Source organism: Rattus norvegicus, chromosome 10 (genome assembly GCF_021556685.1).
Source record: "Rattus norvegicus strain SHRSP/BbbUtx chromosome 10, alternate assembly SHRSP_T2T, whole genome shotgun sequence".
NCBI classification, from domain to species: Eukaryota; Metazoa; Chordata; class Mammalia; order Rodentia; family Muridae; genus Rattus; species Rattus norvegicus.
The window spans coordinates 22,941,047-22,959,328 of NC_141543.1; the positions used below are offsets into that span (position 1 = coordinate 22,941,047).

At 49.3% G+C, this 18,282-nt stretch overlaps 1 protein-coding gene across 4 annotated transcripts in view; it reads left to right on the top strand.

The window, feature by feature from the left end:
• The window catches only part of Sh3pxd2b (SH3 and PX domains 2B), a 99,820-nt gene that overhangs the window by 26,288 nt on the left and 55,250 nt on the right, over positions 1-18,282 (top strand). For all 4 annotated transcript variants that reach the window (NM_001398763.1, XM_087571572.1, XM_087571571.1 and 1 more), the window contains 3 exon segments: positions 1,231-1,311; positions 11,375-11,450; positions 17,238-17,314. In NM_001398763.1, coding sequence (NP_001385692.1) covers positions 1,231-1,311; positions 11,375-11,450; positions 17,238-17,314 — 234 coding nt within the window.

Here is an 18,282-nt window from a genome sequence, read left to right on the forward strand (position 1 = left end):
AGTCTCCTGACGTGAAGGGTAAAGTCCCATGGCTGACTCTTACCGACCCCCATTGGCCCTGCTCAGTCACATGTCACACCTTCTGGGTCCACAGATCGTGCCTCTGTTTCTAAGGGGCTAATCAAGATGGAGAAGAGGTTCCCTGGAGAAAAGTCTAGGTGCTGTGGTAATCAATGCTAGCCAAAGCCAGCAGGGGCGACTGCAGTCCCACTGAGGTATATGCCTGCCTGCCAGCAGGTACCTCAGTTTCCCCACACTGGTGATATGTGGCCAAGGTGAGACACATGACCTTGATTTTGTTAGACGCTTGTATAGCCTGCGAAGCAGAGGAAGCAGGTGCTGTTCACCCAGTTTACAGATAGAGAAACTGAGACTCAAGGGAGTCCTCACTGGCAGAAACATCAGGATGAGGCAGCACTCGGGTTGAGGATTCAGGCGCCCTGACTTCTCTGGAGAAATGGGAAGGTTTTTTTTTTCTTTTTTTCAGAGCTGGGGACCGAACCCAGGGCCTTGCGCTTGCTAGGCAAGCGCTCTACCGCTGAGCTAAATCCCCAACCCCGAAATGGGAAGGTTTTAAGAATTACTCTGCAGAAGAGCCACATGGAGAGCAGGCAGACATCTTTACAGTGCTGGGAGTAGCAGTGGCCAGAGGTGACCTGCCGTACCCTGACACAGCTCTGCAGGCAAGAGCTATTGTTCCCCTTCTATTGAGGAGGGAGGGAGCTACGGCTTCGAGACAGCAAGAGGCTGACTGGTCCAGCTGGTCCTTGGCCAAACTGAGATTGAAACACATGGGTTTTCCAGCTCAAACTCCTCCTCGGTCTCTAAGATTCCCTTAGTCTGCTTGGTGTTGCGATAATTGAGTGGCACAGGTGAATAATTGGTAAAGAATAGAGGTTTGTTTCTTAGAACTTGGAAGATCACACTCAAGGGGCTGGCATCTGGCAGGGGCCTTTAGGATGCTTAACTCAGGGCAGAAGAGGGAAGGTGGATGAGAGTGCAGGAGAGAAGATGGCTGGACTAAACTCGCTTTTCTAACAAACCCACTGGTCATCAGGAACCCACCCCTGAGCTACTACTGCTCATGACCCACTCAACACCCCTCAAAGGTTTGCCTCCCTGCTCTGTCCCATGGGGATGAAATTCCCGGAAGCTGGGCTGGAGAGGGAGTGCTCCAACCATATTGTTCCCTGGTGGCTTAATATTTGTCTCCTTGCTCCCTCCCTGCAGGTCTACATCATCCGAGTCACGTGGTCCAGTGGCGCCACGGAGGCCATCTACCGGCGCTACAGCAAGTTCTTTGACCTCCAGGTAGGCATCTGTGGTGGGAGAGGAGGTTAATTGGACTTTTCATACATGTGACTTTAGAGCCTCGTCCTTCCATGTTCTAGACTTTAAATTGACATTCGTGTTTAAGGTATAAGTAAGGTCCTGTCTGCCTTGTGCTTTGACCTATTTGAATCACGTTCTCTTCCTCCTTTATTTCCTCAATATTTTTATTCAAGGCCCAGCACATACCACTGTTCACTTAGTGATTGGTGCATGTTTGCATGTGTGAGTATATGAATGAATGAATGGATGGTTGAATGGATGGATGGTGGATGGGTGGGTGGATGGCTGGATGGATGAGTGGATGGCTGGATGAATGAATGAATGAATATGTGGATGGATGAATGAATGAATGAATGAATGAGTGAACCAATGAACAAGCATGCACTGCCAGTTTCACTGTGAGCTGTGTAACTCAGTAGGAACTCGCAGCTAGGTAGGAACCATTTCCTTTGCTAATCCTGGGCTGGTAACTTCATGTCAGTATCTCCAAAAGTAGGCAGCTCCAAGGAGACTGGAGAAGTCAATGTCCTTCAGGAGATGACCTGGCACGTGACATCTGCCACAGACACTAAGGGACATTCCTGGCTTTCTGAACTCCCTACTGTGTAAGTGAGGTCTAGTGTGAGCCTCCATCCACGATGACTGAGTGGTGTCTGCCCTACTCGTGACAGGACCAACTCAGAATTCCTTGAGTATCCCAAGAGGAGAAGGCTCCCAGGGTTCCAGAACAAGTCAGTGCAAGCTTTTCATTCTGCCATCTGCCCTGACTTCTCATTCTATGTCCCCACAAGTGGTATTGGCTATATCGTTAGTCCCACTTGATTGCAGATGGCTCTGGCAACCCTGGGCTCACATTCTGTAGTAAAGAGTACCAGTGACTTCTGTCTTTTTTTTTTTTTTTCGGAGCTGGGGACCGAACCCAGGGCCTTGCGCTTCCTAGGTAAGCGCTCTACCACTGAGCTAAATCCCCAGCCCCGACTTCTGTCTTATTACGTGCTTTGGAGAGCCACCATGACCATGGCAACTCCTATAAAGAAAAGCATTTCATTGGGGCTGGCTTACAGGTTCATAGATTTAGTCCATTATGGTTATAGAGAGAAACACGGCAATGTGCAGGCAGACGTGGTGCTGGAGGAGCTGAAAATTTTGTATCTTGATCAGCAATAGACTGTGTCACACTGGGCTTAGCTTGAGCATAGGAGACATCAAAGCCCACTCCCTCAGGGACATTCTTCCTCCGACTAGGCCACACCTCCTAATAGTGCTACTCCCTATGGGCCGAGCATTTAAATACATGAGTCTATGGAGGCCATACCTATTCAAACCTCCACAACTTCTTGTGTCCTGGCAGACACTTTGCATGTCATAGGCTTAGCTCTGTGCCAATCACTATGACGGCCAATGAATGGGCTTTCATGAGTTGCTCTTCCACCATGGTATCAAGGGCATAGCCTGGGCTGGGAAGAAGACTCTCAGGTTCTCCTGGAAGCTGGGTAATATTAACTGCAGGCTTCCTTGACTACATAAACCCAAGCACTTCCTGCCAGTGTGAACAGGAGAATGTTCAGAGCCTGTGTACAGCCCACTGCTGTAAAGGAGGAGGGCAGACAGCAATAGGCTCCCAATTGATTTCTCTAGTGCAGTTAAAACAGTCTCTCATGCCTCCCCGACACACAGCCAGGAGTCGCTGCTTCGTGGAAAGCCATTGAGACACCAGTCACTTAATTATTTAAAACATAATGAGCTCATCTGGGATGCTTTGTGTTCAGCAGCATGCGGCCGCATCGAGCAGTGTCACGTATACCTATAATCTTCTGCTGCTCTGCTGCAAACGAGCTGAGGATAAATAAACAGCAGGGCTCTCCGTAAAACATGCCATGGGGTGGGATGCTGCCACGTGGGAAAGTGCAAGCCTCGCACACACAAGGCCAGGAGGTTGAGCCCAGCCCCGCAATAAGTAAGCGCTAGCCACCGTGTAGAATGATGAGACAGGGGAAAAGAGAACATGGGGGGGAGGGGAGACACGGGGCAGCGGTGATGACTGGAACCCTCCAGTGCCCTGAGCAAGTGACACACAGAAGCCCCGTATGGGAGAGCATCCAGGGCTGCCCTGCCCTTTCACAGGAATGAGTGATAATACAGATGACCTACAGATTTTGCCCATTGCTAGGCGCTGCTGTTCTAGGCAGTGGTGTCTACCTTGGGAGCTCTGCCTTGGCGTGTGTTCAGGGACTTCTTGCCAGCCTGGCACCTCCAACAAGGAACAGTGGGGCTAAGGAACAAGAACAGTATGGTTGTCATCCAAGGCGTTATTCCCCTCTGCAGAGCAGAACCCACTCCATCAGTTGGCACACAAAGAGAGGACTTGGGTGGATTCATGGGCAGAGCACATTGTTCCCTAGAACCCAGAGCAAACATGGCTGTGGCCTTGAAAGGACCCAGTATCCACTGGCAGCTCCCGCCCATCTGTCTTGTGGCCTCAGGAACCCCTCACCAACCTGCTTTATGTTCCCACGGATGCATTTAGAACAGCCTCTTCAACTGCCCATTGGCCAACACCATAGGTGTCCTCAAGTCGGCCATTTTAGCCTCTGTCAGCTGTCTTTCCCGACTGTCAGCAACCGGAAGTCCCCGGGTGCCAGACTCTGGGGGAGAGACTCTAGTGATGGCCAAGATCCTGGGACAGACACCACAGCAGCCTGTCAGCTGCGGTGGGGAGCAGGTGATACTTGGCCCAGCATGCCAACTGGAGGAACTGCAAGAGAGCGGGTGGGAGGGAGCCCTGTGAACGTGAACGTGTTGAATCGCTGGCATGTTGGAGCGTGTGGCAAGACTGTTCCTTGAAGTCCTTATTCCAGCCTGGCCCAAGGATAAAGGCAAATCCAAGTTCAAGGCTCAGCCTTCTCTTTTCAGGCCTTAGCTGTCTGTCTGTCTGTCTGTCTGTCTGTGTGTGTCTGTCTGTCCCCCCCCCCCTGCCTCCATTTCTTCCGTGCATCCCAACCCCAGACTTGTTAAGACTACGAAATGAGAGGGACCTGGCTCAGTGTGTTAAGGGTGAGCTGTCTCTCTACAGACGTGTCAACCATGGTGACCTCCTTTGCAAAGTCCGGTCACAAGTCTTTTCCAGCCCAAATCCTGTGCTTATTACACCATGTTCTTACTGACCTTGCTTCTACCATAGCTTAAGTTTTCTTCCCAGCTCTGTGTAGTAATGACCTGGGCTTTACCAGAACAGAATGGTCTGTTCCCGGTGGCCACCCCTGGCATGGTGAAGCTGTTCAGAGGCCCGGCCTCATCCAGTTCTAAGGGGTCCCAGATGGCATGGTGGCAGAGTGGGAAAGCCATGTGATTCCAGGGGTCTGGCTCAAGCTAGAAGTAGCCTTCTCTCCCCCATATTAACCCCAGAGGGGTAGGAGAGGTTGGGCAACCCAACTCAGCAGTCCCCAAGGACTGGGCAAGGAAACCAGCCCATGTGGGACTGTGACACCCCACATTAGATCATTTCATGATTTCCATGACCCATTTGGCACATGGCCTTGATTTTTTTTTTGGTTTGCTTTGTTTATAGAAGTGACTTGACTCACACTATGAGAGGAGGGCTCAGGCTTGGAGGAGGAGCAGCCGAACTGGTGTAGTTTAACAGAAAAAGCAGAGAGCTCAGAAGACCTGGGCCCAGCCATGCTCAGCTGTGTGGCTTGGGCCCACACCTTTAATCTTCTGTGTCTGAGCATTCTCATTGGTGATATGATATCATGTCAGTAAAAACAGCCAGCATTCCTGAGGCTCTGCTCGTGGGCTCAGTCTATTCATTTAATCATCACAAGCAGTTTATCTGATTACACAAGTGAAAGAGCCTAGGCTCAGAGAGGTTCGCCCATTTGCCCGAGTCACACAGCTTAGTCTGACAGTACTCAGATTGGAGGCTGTGGTCCATCAGAGTCCATGCTTTTAGCCACTCTGCTCTCTGATGCTGCTTTTGCTACCAGCCGCAAGTTAAAATGGCGCGTGTGTCCAGAGGGAGCAATCCCACAGGGCTTCGGGAAGTGGACAACGGGCAGATGGTGGTTGTAGGTGTTGGGTTTCTTTAGGGAGTAATGAAAAGGTTCTAGAACTAGGTAAGTGGCCATGATTGCTGACTGTGTAAATACACAGAAAACTACATTTTAGCGAGTGAATTTTGTGGTATGTGAGGTATAGCTCGCCTGCTTGCTTGCTTGCTTGCTTGCTTGCTTGCTTGCTTGCTTCCTTCCTTCCTTCCTTTCTTTCCTTCTTTCCTTTTTTTTTTAAGGTGGAAACTGTTAGACCAGCCCTGGGCTGCTGACTGGTAGAATGACTGTCAGACCCAGGCTGCTTGGGATTAAGAAGAACATGGTTCCAGTTTCTCAAGATTTGGGATCTGAGAGCTGGGGTTCAGTCTAGTTCTTCACTTTCTGACTCAAGGTCTAGTGTCTGTCCGACTGTCATAATTGCAGATAGAAGTCCAGCTAGGTTGGATTTTCCCAGATTCATGTTCGTCAGCGGAATGGAGCCCCGAAGACCAAGGACTTCGGCTTTGGATGCAGCTAGAGCGAGGGCTGCCGAGTCAAAGACTTGTCTCTCTTCATGTCTGGGCCCTGTGGTGTGGCACATGGCAGCAGCTACTGCTCCAGCCTGCGTCTAGTACATCAGCATCATTACTTTGGAGGAAAAAAATTCCTCTGTGGCTGTCTTAGTTAGGGCTTTACTGCTGTGAACAGACACCATGACCAAGACAACTCTTAAAGGGACAACATTTAAGTGGGGCTGGCTTACAGGTTCAGAGGTTCAGTCTGTCATCATCAAGGTGGGAATGTGGCAGCATCCAGGCAGGCATGGTACAGAAGAAACTGAGAGTTCCACATCTTGTTCTGAAAGCAAACAGAAGAAGCACTGGGTAGAGGTTCAAAGCCCATCGCCACAGTGACTCACTTCCTCCAACAAGGCCACACCTCCTAACAGTAGCACTCCCTGTGGGCCAAGCATATTCAAACCACCACAGTGGCTTAATTTCATCTTAGACCATAGGATGAGGTGTTCAAGGCACACAGAGACCTCTTTTCTGGAGGGGAACAGAAAAGTTTGGAGTAGGAACACCTGATGGGAGGTCCTAACCCTGGGACAGGTCACTCAGCCTCCCTGAGCTTCACTTTCTACCTTAGCCTGAGTTAGTGCTGTAGAGTCAATCAGGATGTGATGGAAGGAGTGGACATCCAAGCAAGGCCCTGGGGAAGAGTGACTGGGGTGCTCACAGCAGCACCCAGCCGAGAAATGTATTAAAATATCAACTACTCTTTGGTAGAACTTTGAGATGCCTTTCTTAAATGCCATCTCACTAAACCCCCCTTTACCAGCATGAGGTCAGTATCATGGGCATTTCACAAGTGGAAACATTCAAGCTTAAAGAGGAAGTCACGTGCCCCAAACAGCAGGGATCCAACTACTACCTCCCTGGGACCCAGGTCTGAAGAGATGGACTTGCTCTCAGCATCCAGTTCATGGGTTCATGGCCACATTTCCTCCCTACAGCTTGAGCACCACCCGAGCCCTTGACAAATAAGCCTCAGGCATGGGTCCACTTCCCACTGTGTTCTGCAGCCTTCATACTCTGAATCCCCCAGGTTCAGTGTGTCCCCCCTGGAGGAGGGTCACAGCTGTCACTGGAGCTACCCAGAGACACCCTATCTCACAAAAACAAAAGACAAAACAAAACAGTTCTGATACTGGCTGTAGTATGATTGACCTGAACACCATGCTCTGAGTAGGATAAGGCCAGAGAGAAAAGGACAGATGTTTCACTCTGCCTGAGCAAGGTACCCAGAGTGATCAACTGAAGCAGACGGGGCATTCACCAGGGAGGGTGGATGAAGAGCCGTCTGGTACTCTGGCTGATGCAAAGCTCAGAAGATGGTGAAGGAGATGGCTGTCTACATAGTGGGTGCGCAATTAGGCCATGGAACTGTGTACCCACATATGGTTGGAAGATGTGTTGTATATTGTGTATGTGTAACACAGTTAAAGAAAAAAAAACCTCACAGTCTGCCATGCTACTAAGCTACTCCCAAATCAGTTTCAAAGCAGTGTTACTCACAGTCTCCGACACAATGTTCCTCATTCCCTAAATGCCATATGGGACAGATGATGGATGTCGCTGGTGGAGCTTTCTGCCCCAAGGGGACTTATCTGAGGTTCGACAAGTGGTCTATAAACCACTGTGGACATTTGTTAGCCAATGGAAACATTCATTAGCCAATGTGGACACACTGTTAGCAGTGTAGATACTCATTAACCAGTATGGACGCTGATTAGCCTGTATGGACATTCCTTAGCCCATGTGGATACACAGTAGCCAGTGTGGATACTTGCTAGCCAGTGTAGACATCCAAAGAAGGTCTCAGAAAGCACCAAAGCACGGAACAGAAGTAGCCTTGTCACTGTATTCTTTACAACGTGCTTCCCCTCAGTGATGTTTCGACTTTGTCCTAACGTTGAGAAGGTAAAGGGGATAACATTAGTCAAACCTATAAATTTCAGAGCCTGTGCGGCTAAGACTGATGAATTGCTTTTGAAAATGGAATGTGCTGTTCCTATGTGCACAGAATATTGAGGCTGCCTCGTCTCAAGCTGGTTTTCCATATCCACGTAACCCTGAATCCAGCTGAAGAACGATATTAGGAGAACGTGACTAGACGAAGGTGTTGGGAGTGGTCATGCCCCTGCCCTTCTGTGTGGCTTAAGGCAAATTGCTTGTCCTCTCTGATCCCAAGTTCCCTCATCTGAGACTTGGAACTTGTAACATTTGTTTCACATAGGTCACTGTAAAGATCTGATGAATAAGAAGACAGTTAACTGTCAACTGCCGTGCACTGTCAACATCGTCATCATTATTGTTGTTGTTGTGTTATATTAGTAATGTGACTGCTATTCTTTAGAGATTTTAACTGTCCTTTGAAGTGATCCCCTTTGTGGGAAGAGGTTCTCGGTTGAATCCACCGACACTTTTCATTAAACTTGTGTTTCCAGTAGTTTTAGGTTCAACATAAAATATCCTGGAGAGTCCAGAACACTCTTGGGTACCACCTGCAGTCCTCAGACTCCCTCACTGTTAGAATTCATTTTTGACAGTGTTTCTTGAAAGCTTGCTATGTGCTGGTATAGAAGAACGCTTCAGAAATGAACCCATCTTCCCAAGGAGGCCCACAGTGGCCTCGGCAGTCAGGGAAGGACACTGGACCAAGTATTACTGTCCCAACGCAGGATGGAGTAGGGGCCGGTGATGAACAGCCACAAATAACACTATGGATAATGGAACCCAGGCTACCCCAGTGCTTACAATTGTAGCTCTCTTACCTAGCATGTACAAAGCCCTTGGTTCCATCCCTAGTACTGCACATAATAATAAAGAAAATGGATGAGTGAAGCTTACATACTCCAGCTGCCCTGCAAGCCCAGCCACCCTGAGGCCAGCCCACTCCCCATGGTATTGTATAAACTAGCACAGAAGAAGCCAGAAGCTCCAGCCTGATGCACATGCCCCCTGCTCTCTCCAGTCTTGGTGGCATTACAGAGAGGAGCTCTTGCAATGACAAAGTTCCACTGAACTGCAGGCTCTGGCCTTGCTACACGACAGGCTGCAGGCACTGGGCCAGATTCTTTGCCTCTCAGACCTTGAGTGCTAGTGTCTACAGTAAAGGCAGAGTAGGGATGGGGTGGGGTGGATCCCGCTGAGATGCAGTGCCTGCCTGCTCCTGGGCGCATTTTCTTCTTGTGTGCTTACTCCCTCCTGGTGCTTCATTCCTCCTGGACTTTTCCAAACTTCTTTCCTTCTACCAGAGAGTCTATGGAATCAGGGTGATGTTTTCCCCCAAAGCATAGTGGTGGGGAGGCTTCTCACCTGTCAGCCATTCGTGGCAGGCTCAAGACTCCTCTCTGTCTGCTCTGGCTTCCTGGCTACATGTGGATTAGGATGGGTCAGGATATGCTGCTATAACAAGTAACCTCTGTTAGGCTCCAGAGATGGCTCAGTGGCAGAGTGCTGGCTTAGCATGTGGGGAAGCCCTGGGTTCAATCCCTAGCATGAGAGAAAAACACACACACACACACACACACAGAGAGAGAGAGAGAGAGAGAGAGAGAGAGAGAGAGAGAGACAGACAGACAGACAGACAGAGAGAGAGAGACAGAGAGACAGACAGAGAGACAGAGACAGACAGAGATAGACAGAAACAGACAGAGAGACAGAGGGAGAGAGATAGAGACAGAGACAGAGGCCATGAATTGCATTGTTGAGCCAGGCACGGTAGTGGCAGCACATGCCTTTAATTCCAGCACTCAGGAGACAGAGGCAGGCAGATCTCTATAAGTTCAAGGCCAGCTTGGCCCACATAGTGAGCTCCAGGATAACCAGAGCTTACACAGAGAGACTGTCTCAAAAACAACAATAAAACAACCCACCAGTTAGCAGGGTAGCTTGATCACTCATGGGCAACTAGGCCAAGGGCTGGACCATGGGCAGAGTTGAAAGGCTCTGTGCCCTCCCTCCAGGACTGCAGATGGCAGAGAAGTCGGTGTCAGGGAGTAGGTCCTTCACAACAGAGAGGGCAATAGACAACGGCAAACTATGATGCAGCTGTTAGCCTCTACCTGAAGCGATATGTGTTGCTGATCATTAGATGAGACCCACTTCAGAGGGGTGGAGCTCGTTACAGCAACATATCCTGACCCATCCTAATGCACATGTAACCAGGAAGCCAGAGTGGACAGAGAGGAGTCCTGAGCCCAGCCCAGTTTTAAATATGCCACAATGCTGTTATTACGGGAACCGAAGGGGAAGACCCTTCAAGTTACATCAGAACACACAAGAATTGAGTGGCGGATTCCTGTGATTTTTGAGTACCAAGCCAGAGATTTCACATTAGTTTCTTCCTTTTTCTAAAATTAATATTTTTTTTTACAAGGTCTCAGTCTCTATCCCTGGAACTACGGCCTGGAACTCTTTTTTTTTTTTTCCTTTTTCTTTTTTTTCGGAGCTGGGGACCGAACCCAGGGCCTTGCGTTTGCTAGGCAAGCGCTCTACCACTGAGCTAAATCCCCAACCCCTGCCTGGAACTCATTATGTAGACCAGGCTAGCCTTGAGCTAGATCCACCTGCCCCTGGGATTAAAGATGTGCATCACCGTGTTCAGCCTCACTTTCCTTCTGAAGCTGCCAGAGAGTCACAGGCTGGTTATACTCGGCCCCCTGCTCTGTCCTCAAACCCTGCCTGTTTTGTGGTATCTGACACACTACTTCACAATCACCAGGCTGTTTTCCAGGCTCTTTTGAGACTACATGTCTTCATGGCTGGCTCATGCACACGACATAGGACTAGGCACTGGGCTCTGCTGGGCAGGTTTGGAGTTTCCGAGTGGATCAGGAATAGAATGATGTCGTAAGCCTAGGCTTAAAGGTGAAGGGCATTTAAACACACCCATCACTTCCCAGAATGCAGAGTGACCGGGTGTCTGTAAACAGAAGTCCTTAGGCTATGGTTTACATTTCAAGTCCCACAGCTTAAACTCTAGGAGCACCAAGAATGGTGGCCTGGAGCGATGGCTCCGTGATAAGAGCTGTTATCATAGAGCTGTTGCTTGTAGAAGAACCATGTTTGGTTACTAATACCATCATCTGGCCAGTTACGACAGCCTGTAAATCCAGTTCCGGGAGCCCTAACATTTCTGGCCTCTGAGGGCACCAGCATGCATGTCGAACATGTACACTCAATTTTAAAAAAATCTTAAAAAAAACCAAACAAACCAGCTAAGAATGGTCTTTTGCAATGTTGAGCTTTCACGGTTTGGAAGCTGTGGGTGTAAACAGTTGCCTTCACATAGGCCTCAGATCGAGACCCCATCTCCATAGGCTCAGGTTTCTGAAAAGCTGGACAAAGTGAACTTCTAATATGTCAAATCACAAGTTTCGTTCGGCTGTCAGATTATGTGTGTTTTGTATCGTAAAAGGTTTTTGCTTTTATTCCCTCCTCGTGTAGATGCAGATGTTGGACAAGTTCCCCGTGGAAGGGGGACAGAAGGACCCCAAGCAGAGGATCATCCCATTTCTGCCAGGTGGGTAAGGTGTACACTCTTTAGCAGGGTAAGCCTGGTCACTTGAAAAGCAGTTCCCAGTCCCCACAAGAGCACATGAGCTCATCCCCACATCACCGTTGGGGGAGGGGTGTTGTTTCTTTCCTGGTTAGCATCTGTTGCTAGGATGAACACCACTGCCAAACGGGTTCCCTTCATCGCCCATGTCTCCGTAACTTGAGGTAAATTGAGAGCTGATGCTGACACCAAGGAAGAAGCTGGCTCACCCACCATGGCTTGCTCAGCTTGCTTTTTTATATAGTCCAGGACCTCCTGCCCAGAGGTGGCACCATTCACAGTGGGCTGAGCTCTTCCACAACAATTAGCAGTTAATAACATCACACACACACACACACACACACGCACACGCCAGTCTGATGGAGGCATAGAAATTTTCTGACACTTCAGATCCTTCTAACGTCCCTGTCAGAGAATGCTGTCTGCTTAGAAGGGTCCCTGTGGTTTCCAGGCTGATCCTGGATAGTGTAAGGCATGGACCAGCCTAGCCTATCCACAGACTCTGCGGAGTACGGCAGGACAGGTTGGGATCGTGGTTACCAAGCACCTCGAATACCAGCTGTTAAACCAGCTGCTGCAAAGGGTACAATGCAGTCTTGGCTCGCACTTGTGTGCACACCCAGCTCCCCCACCCCCAGCCCCAGCCCCAGCCCTACCGAAGAGTAACGTGAAGACTTTAGATGAAAAAGAGGAATTATGCAGAACAGAACCTGCTCCAAGTTCCAACAACTGCTGCTTACAGCTGTCACTGGATGTCAGCACCGCGAAGCGATTTACATTACACCCCAGCTCCAGTTAGTTTCCCGCTCTACAGGTAGTCATCTCCACGTTCCCGTCACAGAGGAGGAGCTAGGGCCCAGAGAAACTGCAAACACGTGCACAGATGGCAGATGTGGGATACAAACAGGGATGGTGGCTCCGAGCTACATGCCCAGAGTCACTTCCAACCTTGTCACCTTAGGCGCACACACACACCTAACCTCGCCAAATGATTCAGTAGTATTTGTTTGATTTCCTTTCTTGCAAATTGGGGGTGAGAATGCTTCTGTAAAGATGGCGCCAATGAAGACTGTGTACGTGTCTGACGGGTCCCTGAGGCCATCTCTCACTTGATGTTGTTACACATGTTTGACTGTCAGTATAGTCACCCCAGATATCCATGGCGTGGAGACCTCACAATCTTCCTCCTTTCCTGGGTCCCTGTAAATGCACCTTTTATTCACCTGATGCAGTTGTCATCTCTGAGGCTTACTACCTCAGTCTGCTAACCTAGGCCTAGCCCTGGAAGCTTCTAGCCTCTGTACATTGTAATCTACGCCTAAAATGTTTTCAGCCTCTGAGGCTTACTGCTGAATAAGCTCACCCTTTCTAGTTCTTTCTGGGTTCTGGATGGCTGGTCAACTCAGCTGTTCTGGGTCAAACTCCTCTCTACACTGACGGACTCAATCTGGCTTCTCTTGGGTTCTCCTGAATTGCTCTGCTTGGCCTCTAACTTTGCCAACCTGTCCTAATCTTCTGGCTCCTTCTCGTTCTCTGGTTCATTCTGTCTTTACCCGTGTCTAGCTTGTTCTCTCTTGTACCTGCCACCGTACAACTGTCCCAGTAAAACTGTCTCCTCCCTCTCTGTCCTGCTCTTAAGTAGCCTCCTCTTCCTCTCTCTTCCCCTGAGAGTTGGGCATATCCTATTCAGTCAGATCTTTCTCTGACTACTTATTTTGTCTGCCACTGAATTAGACAACACTTTCTAATGTGAGTGCTTCCTTCTGCAAAATAACTTCACCTTCATTGTTTGGGATTAAAGGTGTGTCATCCCAAGGGCTGAGCCACCACAACTAGAAACAGATTGTGTTTTTGTTTTTGTTTTGCTTTTTTTCCCCAGTAAATAATCCAATCTCAGCTTTTACAGTGTGATCAAATATCCTACAACAGGTCTCTGTCACACTCGTGCCCACCCAGTATGGTCTCAGGCACTATCAGCCTGGCTCGGTTAGGACCCGCTGCTGAGAGAATCCTTTGCAAAACAAAAATCAAAAAAACAACAACGAAAGAAAGAAAAAAAAACTAATGATTTTTAGTCACTCCACTGGGAAAACATCAGCCACACTGGAATTTTTCCCCCAGTGGAGAGAACCCCATGTGCCAGCTACAATAGCCAAAACTCAGGGCTGCAAAGCACACACTTTGGAGCCAGACCTCTTCAGCCCCGTGATTTTAATCACCACCCGAAGCCTTCCCCCCTCCCCTGCCCCTCTATTTCCACATCTGTTAAATAAGACAGTGACTCTGCTACCCAAAGTTCAGTTCCTAGCACAGAATAGGCTCTCGGCAAAGGCAGCAAAAGAGGAGAGTTGGGGGGCTTCCTTTGGGGGTTCTCAGTTTTGCATTTTGGAGTCATTCTGGAATGAGCAGAATGTTCAAGTTCAGCCAGGTCCTAAAAAACAGGATTTCTTCAAGAGAGAGAGAGGGAGCAGTAAGATGTAGCCGTAGCTTTCTTCTGGATGAAAGAAAAGTCAGCTCTGGAAAACTTCCCAAGGCAGAGAACTTGAGCCCGACCCCTCTCCCCAGCTCTTAAAAGCCTTTGTGGTTACGTAATTCTTTTCCAGCAAGAATTCGAGAAAATGCTGCTCTCAGGACTTAGCCCCTTTGTCCCTGTGCCCACTTCCAGCCTAGGATTCCCAGGGGCTCCAGGACCTGTGACCCATCCCTTCTGAGCCCCACCTCTCAGCTATTCCCCAGGCCAAGGCAGTGGGCAGGAAGTGGGTCTCCTCTCCTGAGGTCAATTCTCTAGCCAGACTGCCTTGTCAGCAAGACAAAAGCAAGTTTCATGTTAGCACAAAGGCGGGGGAGGGGGCCAGCCTGTGAGGACTTTCCATCCCAGCAAGGGCTGGGGAGGCCAACTTGGCAGAGGATGGGACCTGAGAACTAAGAATTACAGTTTGGCCTTCTTCCACTGTGGAAAACAAAAGCCGCCCATTCCCACCAAAGCTGTTCTCTCTCCTGAACACCCTTTCCACTCCAGTATGGAGGTAGCCCCACTGTCCTTCCTCACCCTCCCACCCTCCCCCCACTCCCGGACTCACCGTTCCCACACTTCACCAGAGAGGCACCACTAACAAGTAGGAGCCACTGTGAGCGTTGGCCAGGCTGCCTCGAGCCTGGCCTGAGCGTAACCTGCCTCAGGGTTGGCTGGCCCCAGAGACCTGCACATGGGAGAAAGGATTAGCGTGTTCTTAACTACAGTGTCGCACGCATGCTGACGCTTGGGGGGCACACAGGAATTACTCCTTCATAAGATCTACCATGGGCCAGGTTCTGGGTGTGTTGTGGAGGAGACCTCAAGACAACAAAACAAAGCCCTATTCTTCCTGGTCATGGGCTCCAGAGTTGATTGGCACACGGTGTAGGAGGAATTGGCCATAACCACCCAGTGAGCTTTCCTCCTGCCTCAGTGTCCCAAGCTCCTTCGAAGCCCAGGGAGGAGTTTCCACCCACTAAACTTCTGGGCGAAGCCTTGACGTTGGCCTCTGGCTCCCTTTGCTTTCTATTACTATGATGAAACACCGCGACCAAACATGAGTAGGAGAAAAAAGGGCTTGTTTGGCTCACATGTCCATGTCACAGTCTACCGCCGAGGGAAGTTGAGGCAGCACCATGGAGGAATGCAGCTCATTGGCTTGCTCCTGGCTCACCCCGCCACCTGACCCCGAGTAACTCCACCCACAGTTAAATGGACCCTCCCAAATTAATTGTTATCCAAGACAATACTCTAGGTTTGCCTAGGGGCCTGTCTTATGGAGACATTTTCTTAGGCGATGTTTCCTTTTAACTCAAGTTTGTATCAATTTGACCAAACAACAGAAACAATAACAATAGTAGTAAATTAACCAAAACAGACTGGCTGTGTGGTGGTTTTGAGACAAGTCTGTTCCTTGCAGTATAAGTTGGCAATGGCTCCATGCTCGTTGTAAATACTTTGAGCCCACTTACTTTTACAGTAGGAAACCTGTATACCGTATACTGCTCTCCTCCCTGATGTACAGAAGGGAACTGCCACCGAAAGGGAACACGTTAGTTTTAGGGTTGGGGTAAGGGGACAGTTCTCTCCCACTTTGAGAAACGGATGAACGCAGAAAGAATTTGCTGCCCAGAGCTGCTCCTTCTTACTCATGGAGGCTCAGAGACTGTGACACTTTGGTGGAGTGTAGATTGCCAACAGCCTTACCTGCTGAGTGAGGCCCGCTAAAGTGAGAAGTGTGGCTATTTGATTGACTGGGGCTGGGAAGGCCGCCAGCTTGATGTGGACTTGAATTGGTGATGTCAGCATCTTTGCAGGGTTGGGGACAGTCCTGCCCTGGGAAGGATTCCCCACCCAGATTCTCAGCAGGGTCTTTCCATATTAGGACAATCAGCAGAGCCTGCTGCCCCCACCTCCAGGTTCCCATGGGGACCCATTGAGGAAAACAGGCTCTCAACACCGGCTCCTCTTCTGTGGGAGAATGTTTTTATGTTTCTGAAAGCAGTAAATATGGGAAAGCTTAGAAGAAAAGAAGATGATCTGTCTCTCAGAAGACAAAGCTCTTCAAACCCTTTGATGTATCTGCTAGATCTTTCTTTTTAGCAAGCACGGCTAGATCAGAAAGACACAGAATCATTAGTCAAATAGCACAAGAGTTTAGCAGACCCGTAGACAGGGTAGACAGGAGCAGAGACATGAATGAGGGGAGGGAGAGAGGGAGTCTGCGGCCCAGGATGAGCTTGGAGGAGCTCTTCCTGCAGGACTCTTCCACCTGATTTCACAGAGATGCAGAAGCTAGAAAAGGGACCTCATGGAAGGAACCAGGAGAAGCGTGGTCACCAGAGCCTGGTGGAAAATGTTGTAAGAGGATGGGGCAGGATGGTTTAACAGCAGGTGAGAGAATGGCTTGCTAACACTATATCACAGTGTGCCCCTGCTCCTGGCTGCTACTAACTGGGTATTTTAGAATAGCTGGTAGAGATGTGTCTTAGGGTTTTACTGCTGTGAACAGACACCATGACCAAGACAAGTCTTACAAAGAGAACATTTAATTGAGACTGGCCTACCTACAGGTTCAGAAGTTCAGTCCATTATCATCAAGGTGGGAACATGGCAGCATCCAGGCAGGCATGGTGCAGGAGGAGCTGAGAGTTCTGCATCTTCATCTGAAGGCTGCTAGCAGAATACAGGCTTCCAGGCAGCTAGGATGATGGTCTTGAAGGCCACATCCACAGTGACACACCTACTCCAAAAGGGCCACACCTCCTAATAGTGCCGAGCATATACAATCATAAGAGGCTTGTGCATGTTTCCAACACATGAAATGCTGGAAGTGAGTCCCCATCAGTCGCATTAATTGCCCATATCGTACTTACACAGTGCAGCCCATATGTATGTATAGTGGCTGTAGTAGCTACCATGCTTAACCTGCTCCTGGGTTGGCTGGTGTGTGATTCCATCACAGAGCATATGCAGAGCATGAATAAGGCTGTGAGTTCGATCCTCATAAAACACTTACCCGTTAGGTTCACTCTCCCCAGTCATTATGCTAGAGGGATGTGGCTTTGAGAAGTTTGGCTTGGGCATGGCTACCTGTGTACCCAGGTCCAGCCTGGAAATACTGAGGGCAGCTAGGACTTCGGTACCACTCAAGTCCACCCTTGGAGAGCCACTGCAGGGGTTGGAGGGTGGGCCACCAGTCCCTGCTGTGCTGAGTGTGTTCTCATCCCCTGTAGGCAAAATCCTCTTTCGCCGCAGCCACATCCGGGATGTAGCCGTCAAACGCCTGATACCAATTGATGAGTATTGTAAGGTAAGCTGAGATGCCAACACCATCTTTCCTCGTGGGTGTTCTGTTTTGTTTTCCTTTCCGAGTGCCAAATGTTCACTCGAGGGTGGGAGACAAAACAGAGCAAAACATACAAATCCCCACCCCCATGGGACTCTGGAATCAACCTGAACCCACTTTCAGTGGCAGTGTGGTGTTGCCCTGGGCATGAATGTTCCAGTCAGCATTCAGCCCCTGCTATTGATGGAGCAGCTGGCCTCTCGCCCCTTGAAAGTTCCAACAGAGGCCTGCCTGTGAGTGCTGTTGGATGGGACTGGTTGGGAAGGAAGCATGCCGTCACTTCTGTTATTGTCTCTGTTACGTGAGCATAGTAAGATCACAGGATGCAGGTGCCGTGTGTAGTCACCAGTTGTCTCTATATCCAGAAAGGAAATTAAGAACACACTTCCACTCGTGCTGAGAAGATGGCCTGATCAATAAAGAGCTTGCCACACCTAGTAGAATGTACTGAGTGACTGTGAACCTAGAGTCTAGGAGTGCACACGGGAAGGTCTTGACGGCTCACTGCCTGACCAGTTCAGCCAGCCAGCAAGCTCTGGGTTCTGTAAGAGACCCTGTCTCAAAACACAGTGGAGAAAGGCTCCCAATACCAATGGCTGGCTTTTATCTGCGTCCATACACTTGTGCACCTACATTACCACAGAGACAGAGACACACATAGAGATAGAGACACAGAGAGAGACAGGAGAGTTCTTTCTATTCACACCAGCTCCAAAAAAAAAAAAAAAAAAAACACATAAAACCCTTAAAAACGTACTTAACCAAAAGTGCAGCATTAAACACTGGACCACAAAGCATGGTCAAGAGAAGTTCAGAGAGCTCTGGATAGGGCTAGCTGAGGTAGCGATTGCCTTCAGTTGCACTCTAGGGCAGACGTACAACTTTCTGTGAGTTTGAGGTGAACTTGATCTACACAATGAGTTCTAGGTAGC